General features: G+C 42.9%; 1 protein-coding gene across 1 annotated transcript in view; it reads left to right on the forward strand.

Annotated features, from left to right (window-relative positions):
- The window catches only part of KSR2 (kinase suppressor of ras 2), a 611,851-nt gene that overhangs the window by 258,184 nt on the left and 333,765 nt on the right, over window positions 1–19,902 (forward strand). Inside the window, 1 exon segment of the mRNA XM_029571387.1 lies at window positions 7,147–7,216. Coding sequence (XP_029427247.1) covers window positions 7,147–7,216 — 70 coding nt within the window.

The raw sequence follows: 19,902 nt of genomic DNA on the forward strand, positions 1-19,902 counted from the left end.
GGATCTCAAAAATCAAAATTCCAAAAAACAAGCAAACCTCTCAAATCTTCTCTTCACCTTCAATCCCTTCCAGACCTGTGGAGATACTGGCAAGGGCAGAGTCTGCTTCCTCTGGTATAGGCCATGGAGCCTGTCCAGCTTCCCAAAACTTCAACTAAGAAGGCCAAATCAAACACCACACTGCACTGCCTTTTATAGTGCACTGATGACCAATCCAAACTGACCTCAGTGGAGGTGAATCTGGATTGATGGCTTGGATCAGCCATCCCTTCACTGATTCCCACCCTTCATTAGCATGTTAGGCTTTTCTTTATTGCAAGTCTAGATTACATTTTCCACAGGCTCGGATCACTTCCCGACTCTACACTCCTGTTAAGGACAGCAGCATTTAAATTTGTGGTTTGGGTATTCAGCACTGGAGGACATAGTGACAGAGCCATGGAGACTCTAAACAATGCAGATCCTCTGGTAAATATCAAGAGAAGAAATGTTAAGGTAGCCTGTCTCTGAAGGCCCCCTATTGGACTAACATTAGATGTGACTCCCACACCTTTGCTGGTCCAATAGCCCACTTTTTCATCTCTTTTTCTGGAGAAAAGCAAACACCCCAGTACAACAAAGAAATAAGGTTCAGTAAGAAAGAAACAAAGAAAAGCGAACAACATGGAAGCACCAAAACACCTGCATTCATATATAGTAATAGGCAGACAAGAATAGCAGGTAGGACGATAGTATAAGGGTCATAGGAGGTAGGTGTGTGCCAGGAAGACATCTATATTGGTAATAGGCCATGACAGATAGGCATATGCCAGCTAGACCCTATGCTGGTATACGGGGCATGGCAGGAAGGCATGTGCCAGCAATATGCAAATATATCACACTTTGGGACAGCCCTTTGTGCTGAACTCTCTTCTGCTTGGGGGTGGGGGAGGGGGTGCTGTGATCTTTTCTTTAAGCCAGCTGCTGTTTAGATCAGCATGGGAGTTAGCCCTTTATGCTGTGGGGTAGTTGACGCAGCCTTGTAGGTGAACTCAAGAAACCTATGCTGACAGCAGGCAAATGCCCTGTAGTGGAACAGCTGGAGCTTCACCTATCCCAGCCGCCTCCCCCACAGGTTGAGCCCTTGCGTTCTGGTACCCAGCAGTGCTTAGATGGGTCCCTAGCGTGGTAGAGAAAGCAAGAATCCAAGGGCATGCTGAGGTCTGTGCAGGCAGCAAGCTACCTGTAACGGGTGCTCTCTGAAGACAGCAGTCCTCACTAGGTATGCGTATTAATTTACAACAAATTGGAGAAACAAAATTAATAAGAGCCAATTTCTTTCTTTTGTGGGGCCCCAAAATGAATTGAGAATGCCCCCCCTAATTGAACAAATCCTATTCATTCATTTGAAACAGAATTATTTCTGTAACACATTGTAGTCAATGGACTTGTAGAAATCATAGGAGAGCAAAGAGGTGTACAGTTAAAAATTGAAACAGTGTAAAAGAGCAGGCAGACAGCGGACAGGGGTGGGATGGTCATATTGATACCCACCAGATACCCTTAAAATCATTGGTATAGTTTATAGGAGGGACGGGGGGGGGGGGGGGGGGCAATGTGCCACCAAACCTTCTGGACTAGTGCTGACTCGGCCTCCTTAGTCTTTCCCTTCCTCCCCCCAAAAACTAAATAGACAAACTATAGCTATGCTAAAATCCTGACTGACTGAGCAGGCCTCGAGGACCAAGTTGGGGATCATTGCACTACAGCACAATTTGTTTTCAGAACTTCAAACTGAACTCTAATATTATAGCAATAAAGATTACATAGTGGCTATCAAAGTGAAATCTGAAGGTTCTTTTTACTTACCACCAAATGATCACAGTTGTAATTTTGGGTATTGACATGCTGCTGTCATACAATAAGCCTAAATTAAGGAGTGAATTACAGAGGCCAAAACCCCTTACAGCTGTTATCTAGAGCCTATTATAAGTTACATACCTTTTTAGATCCAAGATGTTAACCAGATCATGCCAACTGAGCTGTTCAGCTAGCAAGAAACATATCCCTCGACTTAAAAAAAAATCTACTGTTTATTTCAGGCTAAGCAAAAGAGTGGCTCATGGTCCTTGAGAAGGCACACTTTTGTTAGACAGCTTGGATTTGTCGCAAGTTTTAGGAATATCAATTGAGGTGGAGGTTTCCTCCGCTATTCTGGTCGTGGGGTTATTTTTTGATTTTGTAACTGCAATGTTTAATTGTTCTGTTACATTTTTTTTTTCTTTTTTCTTTTCCTTTCTTGGATTACCTAACTGAAGGCTTGTGTATACTGGGGAGTAAACTGTTTTCTTTGTTTACCTTTTTCTTATAATAACTTGTAAATTATGAGGTCCATATTCAAAAGCATTTAGCTGGATAACTCAGACGTTATCCAGCTAAATGAATATTTGGGCACGTATCTGGAAAAATTTGTTAGGGTGAAAGTGGTAAGGTCTGGGGATCAGACTTTTGCAACTTTGCCGAGGTCAGATCCCTGGATTTTGTCCAGTCATGTGACTGGACCAAGGTCAGGTCGGCGCCATTTTGAAAAATGGCACCAATCAGGCTCGGAACTAAGGGACACCCCAGCCCAATTGCGGGATCCTCTTCCAGTTTTTAAGATTTGAGGTTGAAAGGGGTCAGGGGAGTAGAGGGTCCCTCTGAAAACCAATGATTTTTTTTAGAGATGGGAGAGGGGAAGATAGTGGGGGTGTCACTATACGTCCAACAATTTTGTTTGACTATTATGGGGGTGGGATGAAGGGGCGGGGGGGGGGGGGGGACGGGACCTACAATAGCCCTTATTTCAATGGAAAGGGGGGTGAGGGGAAATTTTATTTATTGAAGATAGGATTGGGGAGTTGGGAGGGGGCAGTCATCGTGTGAGCTATATTATTGCTTTTTTAAACACTTTTGAGTGTTGGGCTGCCTCCAGTGGTGGCCCTGGGTTGAACAGGAGTCAGCTATGAGTCCCACTCAATTTGTTCTTAGTGCAGGAAATTTTTCTTTAATTGCATGGCCCTTTAAATCGAATGTGGGAGCCTTGGTACCCACATTAGGAGGAATTGTTAATTTGTCATGGCTGACCAATTTCTAATTGCCTATTAATGAGCTGCTTTTCATGGATCTGCAAAATTCATGCATGCAAATCTCATTTAAAGCAGCTCATTGTAATAGGAAGGAGTTTGGGCAGGGCCATGCAAAATATCATGTATACCACATGATATCGCTGTGATAGGGCTATATCACGCAGTATACATTTAACGTGCGTTAGAGCCCTATTGCAGATTGATGCAACTCCTAGTAAGTTAGCCAGCTAATTCCATTATTCAGAGTTTGCCAGATAATTTAGCTAGCTAATTAGAGTCAGGCAAAGACCTGTCCTAAAGTTTGCCAGTTAGAGTTAGTTGGCTAACTTTAAGATACTGACTATATTCAGTAGTGTGGCTGTACCATTGAATATACTGTACCCTCAAAGGTAGCCAGATGGGTATCTACACAGATGTAAGGCTTGGCCTTTTACTCACAGTTAATTGTTTCAATAGTTCTCTGTTTCTAATGCAGTCCTTGTTCTCTCTTAGCTTTGATGATCCCTGATGGGAGGGATCCCCTGAAGCAGGACACTTTTCAATACCAATTCAACAATACTGTGTGCTAGCCGCTGCGCATGGCCTAACGTGCGATTGGACGTGCATTTTAGATGCACTTCCATAACCTCCAATCCAATACAGGGATTAATGCGTCCAAGTCTCCACATAGCTAATAGCACTCATCACATAGAAATCCACGTAGATGAGGCTATTAGCTAACCCCTGCAATCCAATACATTTTCTGTGTGGCCAATGCGCCCTTGCAGTGCAGCAAATTTTACCCAGCATAGGGCTGGCGTAAAAGTATGCCACGCTCAAGTGTGCAATGAAAAAAAAAGAAACATCCTACTTTCTGAGATTCCTCCTAATAGTATCATAGCCATACTACTGTAGGGGGAACCAAATAATGCAGTATTTATTAAAAAAAAATCTTTGAAAAAAAAATATTGGATGTCCAATACACCTACAAGATACATGGTCCAGGCTGTGTATCTTGTGAGTTTATATGCCAATAGCAGGAGAAAACGGACGCTCATAGATTGAGCGTCCGTTTTCCCAACCAGCTTGACAGCCACCTCTCCTGTGTGCCTGATTCTGAGGAGGTGCTAGGGGCGCACGTTTGTTCCTAGCCCCTCCTTTTTAGCGCAGCCCCTCATTTTAATATTGGATCAGGAGCCCAGGAGAGGTGTCTGGGCGTGCGTTAGGAAAACGGGCGCTGAACACTGAGCGCCCGTTTTCTGGGCACATTTATTGCATTGGCCCCTCTGTGCTCCAGAAAGGCAGGAAAGGCAGTCAGAACTTCCTCTTGGATTTTGAAATTAAATCTTCCAAAACTGAAGATAACACCGGAGTGCACCCTTACAGCAGATCACTGATACCCCCTACCTCATTGAGGGTATGGAGGGCAGGGCTTCCCCTAACCTGCCCAGGCCCAGACCCAGGGCTCCTCATTCCCTGATCCCAGGAGCTGAACAGGCTCCAGTAAGGCTTCTATCACTTAAAATGTTAAATTACAAAAAATGTACCCAAAGAGGAAAATCCAGACCATCCAGTGAGTGGACTGGAAAGGAAGACCCCTCCCGGCCCTGGTCAGAACCAACAAATAGGGTTTGTTTGGCTCCTCTGACTGGGCCTGCAAAACAACAAAAAGCTGAGCTCCTATTTACCTCTGCACTCTTTTCCAAACTCAAATGACTGCCACCCAAGCTGTAGCATGGAAACTGCTATATAGTATTATCAGATGGATGACCAATCCAGACCCTGCAGAATGAGGGGCTGTATTTGAATGGATCTTCTCTTCTAAATCCTCCTACACTAGCTAGATGATACTTAACACCCAGGACTTACTGGTAGCATGACCGTAGGGTTCTCTACACTAAGGTGGAGCTGGTCTTTCCAACATTTTTCCCTGGCCACATGTCCATTAAGGGGAACAAACATTGCACAGTTTGGACTACAAGAGAGCCTTGATTTTTACTTGGAGTTGACTAAAACTCAAAGAAAGTCCACCCAGCTTTTTTTTCTTTTGACACTAACAAACTGGGGATTGCTGTTGCCAAACAGGCTTTAGTCAGTTGGCTAGCAGATTGCATTTCCTTTTGTTATGCCCAGGTGGGCCTGAATCTGGTGGGCCATGTCAAGGCTCACTCTGTCTGAACCATGGCAGCACTGATGGCTCACCTATGATCAGCTCCCATGGAGGAGATATGCACACATTCACATCTCATTACTGTGTGGACAGGGCTGGCTGATGCAACAGTAAGTTTGGCCAGTGTGTCCTATGGAATTTGAGGTGTAGAACCAGCTTCCATTTCCTCCTAAGGCCTGCTGTTTTGTTACAGGCTGCTCCTCATAGGATAAGGATACAATAGAAAGAAAGGCTTGTTGCCAACAAAAATACTGTTGTTACCATTGTCACTGTTGTTGTTTCCTCTTATTTTTTCTTTCGGGGTAGTCTGTAGCTAGGGATTCCACTCATGTAAGGATGGCCAACCTGCTTGTCATAGGAAAAAGCAGACTTGCTTACTCTTAACAGATGTTCTCTGAGGACAGCAGGATATCAGTCCTCACGAAACCTGCCTGCCTCCGCTTGGAGTTGGCCTCAGTTACATATACTAAAGTACAAGATTGAAGGGACTTTCTCACGGACATGTTGTATGTTGGAATGTGCATGCTTAGAAACTTTGACTGTGCCTCACTAAGCAAGCCCACACATAAAGGGCAAAGTTCTAGAAATTTTGACATATAAACTCCATGCTAGGCTCCATTGGAAGATGTCACCTACATGTGTGAGGACTGACATCCTGCTGTCCTTGAAGAGCACCTATTACAGATAGGCACTATTACAGGGAGGATTACCCCAAAGTATGCTTTGAAAATTTCCATGTAAGCGACCTGGTACGCACACAAACTCACCTGTACAATGTTATACTTGTTGGTGTAACTTGTGCAAGTTAACTTATGGCACATACTTTATAAAATATAAAACTATGCGCATAAGTACTGACTCAGTCCCCGAAATATTTCTCTGCAATGCGCATAAAAGTATGTATCAAATCAGGTTACATGCATACTTTTACTTGCACTGAATCCTGGGCAATTTTATAAAAGTCATACATGTGCATAAAAATGAGTTTTATGAGCGTAAATGGCTTAAACATTTCAAACCAGAATGGGACGTGTTGAGCAGTGCGCTGTCTGACTCGTAAGTCATCTGTCTACAGTATAAGATGGAGAGTGATGGGGTAGTGCTATGGAATTGATTGTTGCTCTACTTAAACTTAAGCAGTTCCTGGAAATGATCCACAGACTCTAGGTTTACCTCTGCTTCCACCTTGAATGACGTGAGAGAGGGATGGAACAGAGTAAGTCAGAAATCCATTGAAAAGGAGGGAAATAGCTGATGGTTGAGTATATGTGACTCCTTTCTAAAGAGGATGTATTTGCCACTATGTAATCTCCTCCAAGAAATAACCTTAAACTCATTGGGCCAGATTTTAAGATGTACGCGTGGGCGTAGATTTGTGCTTGCAACCCTCTGGCAGGTGTAACTTGTGCGTGCCGGCTGACTGCCGGCGTGCAATCCTCTGGCAAGGCCGCTGTGCCAGAGGCCTCGGTCCCGACCCCGGACCGCCCCCGGACCGATGCCCTGCCCATGCCCCCACCCCTTCCCCCTTCTTTTCAAAGCCCTGGGATATACGGCGACCCGGGGCTTGCGCGCATTGCCAGGCCAGGCCAGATGAGTGAATTATTCCGATTGCATTGTTATTTTACTTGAATATGTAAATAAGGGTGAACAAACAAGTTGTAGGTAATATCTTTTTTTATTGGACTAACTCCTTCATCAGGTCAGTACTAAATGAAAATATCTTGGGAAAACTCTGTATTACTTATGGCAGCTTTTCATTGCTTTTTGGTTTATGAATTGATATTTATTTTTCATTTGTTTGTTTTATGGCTGAAAACGAGATTAACAGAGTTCTCCCATCACCTCCACCTTCTTTTTAATTTTGCTTTCATTTTTTTTGTTGCCTTCCAGACACACTGTCGGTACCTCGCTGGTCCCCTCAGATTCCCCGCAGAGATCTAGGAAATTCAATAAAACACAGGTACTGTATCCAAATGTCTTCAGGTTTGGAAAGTGCAATGTTAATAAAAAGCTTTTGCAGCAGGTTCTAGCCTAGGGCAGATAAAAAAAAAGAAAAGCAAATCAGAGGAGATATAGGAGAAGCACAGTAAGTAAATGTCTGATCCACCGATAATGATTGGGCTATGCAGTGCATGGTGAGTAAGCCCTAAACCAACTAAGTAAGGCACCCACCAGCATTACCTAGTCATTTTTGTGTAAAATACTGTCATGGATTTAGAATACACTGCCGTCTTCCTGTATAGCACCCAACCAATAAATGAAAAAAAGTGTATTTTTTTTCTCTCTGCTCCTTTTCACTTTTTCTCTTTAACCCTTCTCCCTAAAACGTCTACTCAACTGGCTGTTTGAAACACTGGCCGGCTGGGGGGCTGAAGGGGCCACCCCAATAACAGCAACAGTCTTTCCTCCCTCCCAGGGCCTGAGTGCATTGCCTTCTGCGGTGGCCCTGAAGGATAAGTGGTAGGGGTAACATTCAAAGCAGGATCTCCCATGCCACAGGATAAAGCAGGGCCAACCTGCCTTTAGTTGACTTCATTACAAAATGAATGTATTTTTATTCATATGACTTAAATTCCATTAAATTCAACTGGGATTTGGTCAGGGCAGATTGAACCCAATTTTCAAAATTAATATGTGTCATGTCTATGCGTCAAATATCCTTTCACTGTTTGTTATCTTATATATTAAATAATATAAATGGAAGAGGTGATTAAACAAAAGCTGAAGTCTTTATCTATGCCAATGGAGATGATGTTTTTTTCCATATTTGCGCCCCCCCCTCCCCGGTAGTAATGTGGACATGGAATACCTCGACTGTGGGGTAACCACTACAGCATGCTTTCCCATTCTTTAGCCCCCAACTTCCACATCTCTATTTGCTTCTTTCCCTGTGTCTTGAATAATGGGATGGCCCTGGGGTAATTCTTATACACTGGATCTCTGTATATATGATCAACCTCACTGTAATACATCAAGTCCAATAATATTTATTTATTATTTTTATATACCAACATTCAATCAGAGATATCACATCCATTTAATCTAAGTTTTGTACCTGAGGCAATGGAGGGTAAAGTGACTTGCCCAAGGTCACAAGGAGCAACAGCAGGACTCAAACCCTGGTCTCCTGCATTATAGCCAACTGCTCTAACCACTAGGCTATTCCTCCTCCCACAAATATCAATAACCTGCAGGACCAGTGCTGGGCCAGGGACACTCACAAGAAATAAAGCATTGTCCACTCAGTATTTGTGCTCCAACATAAACATCGTTTACTGCGGTAGCCTCGGAATAAAATATAGTGAAACAGGAAGTAGCAATAACAAAAACAGAAATCAAAGTTCTTAATCAAAATCTTCTCTTCCCTCAGCAGCAGCTACTTCTTTTGCTTTACACAGTATCGTCTTCGACCTGCCCTGGCACTCTTTTCATTTCCATAATCAAAATTAGTTACTCACAATGCCCTGATCAGCTTAAGGAAGAAATCCCTCTGTGTCTGCAAACAGGAATCCACCGAGCCCTGCAGAGAATCTTTGCTGTCACAGTTTGCCTCCTGGTCCAAGAAAGTTCCCACCAGAGTTAAGTACAGGTTTCTTTAAATCTTCCAAACAATATTGCAAAAATTGTAGTTTCTGTCCCTTCAGGCTTCCTGTGACTCTGGTTGAGAATCTATGCCTTACTCCTGCTTCTCTCCTGTTGTAACCCTGGGAGAGGGTCACAGCTACATCCTCAGTGTAGATCTGCACCCTGGAGATGCCTCAGACCAAGTGTAATCAGGGTTTTTATCATCTTCTCCTTCAACCTAGCCCTTAGGGGTTGCACTGAACTGTCAAACACCCTCTGAGTATTTGTAGAATGGTTTAATACAGATATGGGTTATTGGAATAAGTGGTAACTTCTTCTGAGACTATGGCTGATGGTTAAATGTTAGTTTGTAGAATATTAATAGATGTTTCTTAAGGAAGCATGATTAAAATATTTTAAATATATTATTGTGGTTGCACCTTAGGTTGCGGATTGGTTGACTTTGTATAGACATGCATACATGGATGAATTGTACCTTTAAGGGTAAGGATTTAGCACTCCTGTGTTTATGGTTAATGAAATATAATTTTTCATTTTTGTTGTTTGCAGATTCATTTTTATTTACAGATATTTAAAGGTGGAGATGTTAACACCAGTGGAGATGGTTATACTTTATCAGAGTAGGTTATAGAGTCGTGTTACATCTGACTTTGAAGTGTTTGAATTGGTAAAATCTGGCACTACAACGCCACTCATTTGTATTTGAACAATGCCATTCATTTGACTTGAGGAAGCAATTAGCAATTTGGGAGCTTAGTTATAATAAGAGATTCAGACTATATAATCCCCTGATTAAACTGCTTTGTAGGGCAGATCAAGGGTCCCTTGTCAGGATCAATTGAAGGGATTTTTTTGGGGGGGATTATTTAGTGTGTAATATTTAGAAATCTGATATTAGCCTTGTAAAGGCATTTGCTGGTAGGGGTTATATTTAGAATCCTGGTATTAGTGTACCGGCATATGCCTGCAAAGTTTATTGGGTAGGTTATATTATAGATTAACTGAAAATGTGGAATGTTAGTATGTTTTATGTATGTAAATTCGTGTGCAATAATCGTGAATGGATTGTAGTATTTGTACCACGCCATTTTAATATAAAAACGTTTGCTTACAATATTTTGTATTAATTGATTTGTATAGAATAATTCAGGTCTTTTATAGTTTTCATTTATATGTATTTTAGCCCTGTTATATTTACCTTCAGTGTATTTATTTGCATATAGATATTCATCCCGCTGGAGGTGACAGGCAGTTCTTCTTCTCCTGCTGGGGTACTGCAAGGCTTTGCAGAGGTTGGGTTTGTTGGCCCTACTTTTAGAAATGCCAGAAGGGGAAGAATCAGACCACGGAGGCTACAACTTTAATATTTTAACATTTTTTAAAAACTGCCAGCTGGTGGGAGAGATCCAGGATGCCAAGGGCCAACATTTTCAATCTTAACTTGCTAGAGGGTTAGGGGAATTGGATGTGGCAGGTCCAGCAGTTTTGTTTTGTTTTACACTTGACATGAGTATTGGGCATTACAGGAAACCAAGTTTGATTAAAGTGATTTATCCAGGAAAACATTATTTTAGGTCTGCTCTGACCACAGTCAGATTTACCCGGCAAATTTTAAGCCCTGCCTCCCCCCATAATGACCCCATGCCGACTCCTTTTTTTTATCTCACTTACCCAGTTAAAACTTATCAACAGGGGTTTGTCTGGCTAAGTCCCAAACTTAGCTGGTGAAAGCCTTTTAAATATGGTTTTTATTAGTCTTAGGCAATTCTCTTATAGGAATACCCACTCCAGTACTATTAGATGAAGCAGCATGAATAATAAATCCCTTTTATCCAGGATACTTTTAATTTTCTACAGCTAGTTCCCTCTAAATAGGACTCTTTTAAAAAGTATATATCAGCATCTAATCTATCTAATTTACAAAGGGTTTCCTATGTTCAACGGGACCCTGCAGACATCTTACACTATAAGAGGACATTTTCAAACTACCTGACTGTAGTCCATACATATTACAATCCCAACTCTTTCTTTATCTGTTATGAAACACAGATAGAATAACCAAAATACTATAAAAAGAGAAACAAATGTGGAGGGCCAGCAGCTTCCAAGATACCAGGCAGCAGCTACTGGAAGACCAGTAAGGGGTTGTAAGCTATTCTGGCAGCAAACGCTCAGATTACTGCTGAACAGGGGGGAAAAAAAGATGGCAAGCACTGCTCCCATTCTTGCAGGGGACTCTGACTGCAGTCAGATGATCTCCTGTCAGGGCCCAGAATCAATAAACATTCCACAAAAAAAAAATCTTCTGAGGGAGTATCCATCACGGAAATATCAGCAAGCTAAAACTTTGAGGCTCCTTACAGCCCAGAATTCTGTGGCATTTAAAAGATCAATGTCTCTGCAGCTCAGACTGACATCCTAGATATATTATTCATCCTCAGCTAGGAAAGAAGCAATTTCCTTCTTCACATATAGAGTTTGTCATGTAGTCTTCTGCAAACTTCTGTCTCTTCTTTTTCATTGTGACAGAGCTCTTGAAAATGATCCATTATCAGGGAAATGCAATGAAAGAAACTTCTGGGCTTTTTAAATAGAGGCAAAAACTATTTTGTAGTTTTTCCAATTAATCTTCACTTTAGCAAGGTATAACAAAGAACAAGATATATTATGCCTCTGAAATCCTCTGTTTAACCCCTCTGAACTGCTTCCAAGCTTTATCAGTCTCATGACTGAAGTTAGAGGGAAACATCATTTTGTCCTTTGTATCTTACCTCTTTGGATTGTCTGGTCAATCTTAAAATAAGCTCTTTATGCTGGAAATTTCACAAATTCATAAGTACTGTTCTGAACCAAGCATCCTGTTTTACCGGACCCATAGGAACTTGATGCACCATTTCTATTACCAAATCACAGGAAATTGTAGTTTGTCAAATACTTCTTGCATTAGAACCTCATGAAATCTGGCATCGCACTGGTTTTGGATGTCTTCGCTAATCTGTCCACTCTTACATTATTTCTCCTGGCCTGATTTTCACAATCATTCATTTTATTTCAGTTATTTTCTGTAGCAAAGTATGATGGCTATTAGTATCTTGTTTCATATTATTAAATTCATCTTTACCAATGAAATTCTCTGTTTTCCATCATCAATATGGGATATTGCCAAATGCTGATCAGAGCAAAACCATCCCACCCCCCACCCCACGCAAGGTCTGGCTGCTCCCGCCAGCTGGTTGCTGCTGGTGAGTTGCCATTGAAAGTGTGACTCAAAGGGAAAAAGACCCTTTGGGAGTCCCCGAAGGAGTCCTAGGATCTAGCTGTTATCAAGTTATTTGTGACCATATAGGGTGGGGGGATTATGTTTGATATTTGCATTTATATGGATGTGTTTGTATATTTAGAGTTTTGATCGCTTATTGGAGTGGGATTTTTACATTTTCATTTACCCATAGTGAGAATAGAGATTGGGACTGGGGAATGTTTACATTTCTATATTTCTATGATTTCATAATAATGTATGTTATTTTGTATTATTTGTATGTTTATTTTACTTAGGGATAATTTTCAAAAAGTTTTAGCATGTAAAATTGAAAGTTATCTAAGTAAGTAGCATGTATGTATGCCAGAGCGTAGATGGGAGTTGGGTAGATTCAACACATTTTACAGAAGATAATATATGCGAAGAACTAGAAAAATTGAAAGTGTACAAGGCCATGGGCCGGATGAAGTAAATCTCAGGGATGTGCGGGCGAGACCCCTGAAAGATCTGTTCAACAGATCCCTGGAAATAGAAGTGGTGCCACAAGATAGAAGAACAGCAGTAGTGGTCCTGCTTCACAAGAGTGGTAGCAGAGAGGAGGCTGGAAAATACAGGCCGGTTGGTCTTACCTTGATGATGGAAATATTAATGGAGACTCTGCTGAAGGAAAGGATACAGAGCTATCTATAATCTGGTCAGTTACTGGACCTGAGACAACATGGTTTCACTAGAAGAAGGGATTGTTAAATGAATCTGATTTTTTTGATTGGGTGACTAAAGAATTTGATCAAAGAAAAGCTCTCGATGTGATCTTCTTGGATTTCAGCAAACCTTTTGATATGGTTCCGCATGGGAGGGAAGTTCATGAATAAAATGAGAAGCCTGGGAGTGGATAACAAAATTGGTAGACTTTATTACAAATTGGTTGACTGACTAATACCTCAAGTATCAGTTTTGGAGTCGATTCTCTTCAATATCGTCATGAGTGATATTGCAGAGGAGATAGAAGGAAAGGTTTGTCTCTTTGTGGATGACACTAAGATCTGCAACAGAGTGGACATGCCTGATGGAAAAGAGAGAATGAAAGGTGAATTAAGAAAGTTTGAGGAGTGGTTGAAGGTTTGACAACTTTGATTCAAAGCTAAGACGTGCAGAGTCATGCATTTGGGGTGCAGTATTCCAAATGCACTGTATAAGATGGGAGTGAAAGACTAATGTGGAGGCGAGAAGCCCCTTGAGGTGATAGTGCCTGGTGATATGAAGGCAATGAAACAATGTAACAAGGCTGTGGCAAAAGTCAAAGGGATGCTGGGCTGCATTTAAAGAGGAATAGCAAGCAGGAAAAAGGAGGTGATAATGCCTTGTACAGGTCTTTGGTGAGGCCTCACCTGGAGTACTGTGTTCATTTCTGGAGACCGTATCTCAAAAAGGATAAGGACAGGATGAAAGAAGTCCAGGAAAACTTCTTGTTAGATATTTGTATGAGTGAAACACACACCTTGGATGTTCTTAATATCCAAGTCCCAAGTAATGCTTTATGATGTAGATTTTAAAAGCATTGTTCACACAAAAACAGCCACATACATGCGAGAAACGGAATTTTAAGAAACCAGGAAGGGCATGTACACACATTCAGAATAAGGAGGTGGTAAAGGGGCAGGTCATGGGTGTTCCGGGGACAGAGCCAAAACTGATGCATGTAACCACAAATTTTGCAAAGGCAATGCATGTATGTTGCCTGTATAACTTTGCTACTGCTCCTCTTGAGGTGCAGGAGCCTGGGGGGGTGGGGGAGGGGGAGAGAGAGAGAACCTTTGTATGGGGGTCAGTCTGATACTCTATATATAGGTACCACTCTAGTTGGGCACTTTGAATCGGGGAGGGTTTTCAGGAGGTGGGTTGGGGCTAGGGGGATGTTACAGACACATTCAGAGGTATTCATAAATATTGACATCAGTAAAGAATTATAGCACTTATAAGTGCTGAAAGGGAGTAGAGTTTTACAAAGCAGCTAGCACTGCAGTGTACAAATCAACTCCTCTTGTTAGACATTTTATCACTTATAAGGACTATATTTCTTTACTGATGTCAATTTTACTTTGAATACCTCTGAATGTGTCTGTAACAACCCCCCTCCCAGCCCCAACCTAGTTCCCGAAAACCTCCCCATACTTCTGCCAGAGCAGTGGCTTCAGTGATAGCAGTCAAGCATCAGCTGTGGCTGCAGAATTGGTTGGCCGATACAATTTCAAAGTTTTATCTTATGAAATTGCCTTTTAAAAGATCACTCTTGTTTGGGAGCGAGATATAAAAAATGATCAATAAGTGGGATGAGTCCCAGGTTCCTTGGTTGCCAGAGGATAAGAAGCAGGCACCGCACTGGTTTGGCACGAGAGGCTGTGCTAGGAGTTTCAGACATTTTTGACCCTTCAGAGTAGCGGCTTCTCAGAGGGATAGACCTTTGAGTAGATCTTAGTTCTTGCAGCCCAGTTGGGGCACAGACTCAGGTGACGGTGCCTCCCGACCACCTCAATGAAGGTATGCCAACCTACCTCCTGGAGCAGGAGATAGGGGGTTGCCTATCTCTTTTTTTGGGAGGTGGGTCAGGATCACATCAGACCAGTGGGTTCTGGAGGTGATAAGGAACGGCTATGCTCTAGAGTTTCTCAGCATTCGTTGGGACGTCTTCATGCCATCTCTCTGCAGCTCTTGGCAAACAAGGCAGACAGTGGAGTCTACGTTGTCAAAGCACCTGAGCTTGCTGTTACACTAGTGGATCCTTGGGACAGCTGAGACAGTGGATGGTATGCTGTGGAGGCCCACAGCGAGCGTCACAGCTGGGAGGTGGCACGGAAGAGACTCAGAAGAGGCTTCACCACTGGAAGTCCGCCCCCCCAGGAGGAGCCCGTAGGAACCCGGACCTCTTGGACTTAGGTGGGACCTATGCGACCAAGGATCCAGACTGTGGCCAAAGAGATGGATGAAGGATGGCTGGGCCCAGGTAGTTGAAGAGTCTTCACCCTCGGAAGCCCTTGGCTCCCCTGGGAGGAGCCCGTGAGAGCCCGAGCCGCTGGGAATTAGGAGAATCCTCTGGGCCAGCAAGTACCGGATACCTGAGGTGATGGAAGAAGCTGAAATCAGAGTCCAAGAGCGAAGCCGGGTCAGAAGCCAGAAGTCAGAGATCCAAACCAAAGCCAGGGATGAAAGCGGAAGATGGAGTCATGGGACGGAGCCGGGTCAAAGCCAGAAGTCAGAAGACAAACCAAAACCAGGAGCAGAAGCTGAAGACGAAGTCAGGAGACGAAGCCAAGTCAGATGCCAGAAGTCAATACCAAAACCAGGAGTGGAAGCCAAGGACGTAGTCAAGAACAAACCAGGTCAGGAGCCAGAAGACAGGACGATCAGGAAACACTGCAGCAATTAATACTCAGGGACACTGAGGAACCTCGTTGCAAGGCGAGGTACTGCTATAGCTGCCGGGTTTAAATAGCCCGGCAGTGTCTGACATCAGCAGAGAGCTGTCCGAGGTTTCCCGCGCTGGCCCCTTTAAATCGGCAGCCCTGGCATGCGCACGCCCCGGATTGATGTCGGTATCTCCCTCGCAGGGAGGACGCCGCGGAGGGCTGATCTCAGGCCTGGGAGGATGAAGTGGAGTAACACTTGCGGGCCATGATTCCAGTGCCAAGTCACAAAAAGAATGGGCTGTTGTTCCATTTATTTCATTCTGCCCAAGAAGGAGGGTTCTTTTCACCCCATCCTGGACTTAAAGGGAGTCAATCATCATTTGCGAGTGACTCATTTCTGCATAGAAACCTTATGCTTGGTGATAATGGCAGTATATTCAGGGAAGTTTCTTTTGTCTCTGGATTTGTCGAAGGCATATCTACATAATCCCATTCTACTGGATCCTCAGTGGTTTCTGTGGTTAGCCGTTTTGGGGAGACAGTTTTGAGTGCTGTCTTTTGGTTTAGCCACTGCGCCCAGAACCTTCTCCAAGGTCATGGTCATGGTAGCAGCAGTGTTGAGAAAGGATGGCATTCTGGTCCACCTGTACCTAGAAGGTTGGCTAATTTGGGCCAAAAGCTTGGAAGAGAATCTTGGAAGAGAGTCCTCAAGCCTCACACAAGGTGGTCTCCTTGCTGCAGGAGCTAGGTTGGGTAGTGAGCTTGTTCAAGAGCAATTTACAGCTATCTCAGACACTGGAGTATCTTGGTGTTTGTTTTGACTTGAAGCATGGCAGGGTTTTTCTGCCAGAGATCTGCATTCAGAACCTGATGGCTCAGGAGCGACTATTGATAGAAGCGGTTCGCCTGCAGGTATTTGGTTTGATGACGGACACCCTAGAGGTGGTTCCATTGGCAAGGGCGCATATGCGTCCTATTCAGTGCTCACTGCTTGCATGGTGGAGTCCATAGTCTCAGGGCTACTCAATACGGCTTCAGTTACCGGTGGAGATCGGGATCCAACTGAAATAGTGGTTGCAAGTGGATCATCTAAGTTAGGGAGTTTCTTTGCAAGTTCCAGGCTGGCTGGTGCTCATGACGGATGCAAGCCTCCAGGATTGGGGGATTCACTGTCAGAAGTTGATGGCACAGGAATACTGGAGTGCAGTGGAGTCTCTCTGAAGCATCAATCATCTGGAAGCGCATGCCATCTTGTTGCCATGCTTGCGGTTCATTGACCACTTGCAGGGACAAACAGTACAAGTAATGTCAGACAATGCAACGACAGTGGCTTACATTAATCACCAGGGAGCCACCAAGTGTCAACAAGTGTCATTGTAAATAGACCATTTCATGGTATGGGTGGAGGTGCATCTCCAGGAGATCTCTGCCTCTCACATTGCAGGAAAAGACAATGTGAGAGCTAATTTTTTTCAGCAGATGAGTCTGGATCCAGGAGAATGGGAATTGTCAGACAAAGCATTCCAGCTGATAGTGGGCCACTGGGGCCTACTGTATCTAGAATTGCTAGTGAAATTTCACAATGTGAAAGTTCTTTGTTTCTTCAGTCATAGGTGAGATCCAAAATCTCTGGACATTGATGACCTAGTGCAGGAGTGGCCAGGAGCAAGCTTCTATATGCTTCCCCCCATGGCCCCAGTTGGGCATTAGTTTGGAGGATTGAGAGGGATATGGAGATGGTGCTTCTGGTGGCTCCTGACTGGCCAAGAAGGCCGTGGTATGCAGATCTGCGGAGACTCTTGTCGCACTCTCCACTTTGGTTACCAGTCCAAAGAGATTTGTTACGACAGGAGCCTATTCATTACGAAGATCCGACTCTTTTTTGTCTTACGGTGTGGTCCTTGAAAGGGCTTGGTTGCTGAAGCGTGGATATTCCTCTGCTATGATTTTCACCTTGCTTCAAGCTTGGAAGTTCTCCACTTCCTTACTCTATGTTCAGGTTTGACGAGTGTTTGAGGCTTGGGGTGAGGAATGAGGAGTTCATTCTCATTCAGTTAAGACCCCACTCATTTTGAACTTCTTGCAGGATGAGTTGATTAAGGACTTGGCCCTTAATTCCTTAAAGTTACAGGTGGTGACTCTTGTCTGTTTCCGGGGTCAGGTAAATGGTGGGCCCTTGTCAGCCCATCTGGATGTGGCCCAGTTCTTGAAGGGGGTGAAGGATTTTCATCCTCTCTTGCAGTTGCCAGTGACTTTGTGGAGCCTTAATCTGATTCTGGATTTTCTGGCGAGTCCCACCTTTCGACCATTGTCTGGCCTTTTCTTACCTTGAAGATGGTTTTTTTTGTGGAAATTTGTTCTGCACGTAGAGTTTCTGAACTGCAGGCCCTTTCTTGCTGGGAACCATTCCTGCGAGTGACTCTAGGGTCTGTCCAGCTGTGAACTGTTCCATCTTTTTTGCCAAAAGTGGTTACGGACTTTCACTTGAATCAATTGATTTCCCAGCTAATGCTGGACAGGGAGAAAGAAGTGGAGGAATATCATCTGTTGCAGATCCTTGGATGTCAAGCAACATCTCATGAGATATTTGGAGGTTTCTAGACCTCTTAGGAAGACTGACCAGCTGTTTGTATTCCACAGTGGGGGTAAACTGGCTGCAATAACCCGCTGAATTAAGAAGGTTATCTCAGCAGCAGATGTGGATGCTGAGGAGACATTACTTAAACAGGTTAGGGCTCATTCCACTAGGGCTCAGACAGTATAATGGATGGAGGTTCGATTGTTGTCTCCCTTCGAAATTTGCCGACGGTGACATGGTCCTCTTTACACACTTTTTTCAGGTATTACTGTCAGGATGTGCAGGCCCGGGAGGATGCAGCCTTTGTGCATGCAGTGTTAGTTGGACAGCAGGCAGCCTCCCGCTCTCTTCAGGATTAGCTTGGGTACATCCCATTAATCATGGGTTAACCTGTCTGAATGCTGAGAAATGAGAAATTACTACTTACTTGATAATTTCCTTTTCTCTACTAAAGACAGGTTAATCCACCTTCCTGCTGCTGGTTTGTAGTTCTGTTGTCCTCCTGAATCACTGTGTTTCCAGGGATAACTGGTGTCAGTTTCAGTCCCTAGATTAGTCTGAGTTCAGTGTTTTCTTGTTGGCTGAGTGCTTGAGTAATTGTCTTTTAATAGTTATCATCAAGTATTATTAGTTTGTCCACAGTTGGCTTTTGCAGAGAATATTGGTGGGCTGATGTCAGAGCAGGGATATATATATCATGATGTCAGCTTTTCTCCGTCTCCATCTGTTGGTAGAGGTGCATAACCCACGGATCATGGATTAACCTGTCTTCACTAGAGAAAAGAAAATTATCAGGTAAGTAGTAATTTCTCATATTGTTTTTTTAAACTTAAGAAACAAAATAAACATTAAACGAAAAGAAATTTGTGAAATCCCCCAAAAACAAATCGAAAAACAAAAGGAATTTTTTACCTCTGCACACCCTTATTTGGCTCACAAACAGAGGATAACTATGAATTTTCAAAGCATACTTGAGTGCATAAGTACAAATTACTTGTAGGTTTTAGCCCTATGCTGGCTGTTTGAAAATTACTCTCCCTCTGTACAGAAACTGGATTCTGCCAGACTACGTTGCTCATACCATGTTATCAGTGGGAGGGCAGCAGCCTGTTCCTTCTGAACCCAATTTGCAAAAAGCAATAATCCGGTTGGAGAAGAGCATCCGGGATATTATTTCTCATTGGCTTATCTTGATAGATTGATTGATTAATTTAGTTTGCTTAAATGATGTTTGACTCCAGCAGGCCATCTGTGACAAAATCCATGAGATATTTTTTTTATCTTTTGAAAGGCAGCAGAACCCTTCGTATTTCACTTAACTCCTGCATAAAGAAGACAGAAATATCCAGTATTCTAATTTAATTTTGGCTCTAGTGCTGCTGAAATGAAATATCATTCCTAGCTGATGCTAATAAAAATTTCAATTAACTTCTGACTTGACTTTTTTCAATAAATTTTGCAAGGATATATATGCACAGCTGCCTCAAGTTACTACTTTTAGCATTTGTGTAAGTTTTATGTATAATATATGTTATGAATTGCATTTGGGAAATCAGGATCCCTTAAGAGAACCTTAGGTGAAGTCCCCAACCAACAAAAAACTGATACACAGCCTAAAAAACTTTTCCTCTGGCTTTATATTGGATTTGTGAAGGTATAATTATTGATTTTTTAGAGTTCTTAACTACATGATAACAGTTGCAATGTCTATGTCACACATTTTTTTAAATCATAGGTCAGTCTTTAACTCTCAATAATTATTTTATAACTATTATCATATAGTTATGAGGTCTAAAAAAATCAATAATTATGCTTTCATA

This window comes from Rhinatrema bivittatum, chromosome 11 (assembly GCF_901001135.1).
Source record: "Rhinatrema bivittatum chromosome 11, aRhiBiv1.1, whole genome shotgun sequence".
Classification (NCBI taxonomy): Eukaryota; Metazoa; Chordata; class Amphibia; order Gymnophiona; family Rhinatrematidae; genus Rhinatrema; species Rhinatrema bivittatum.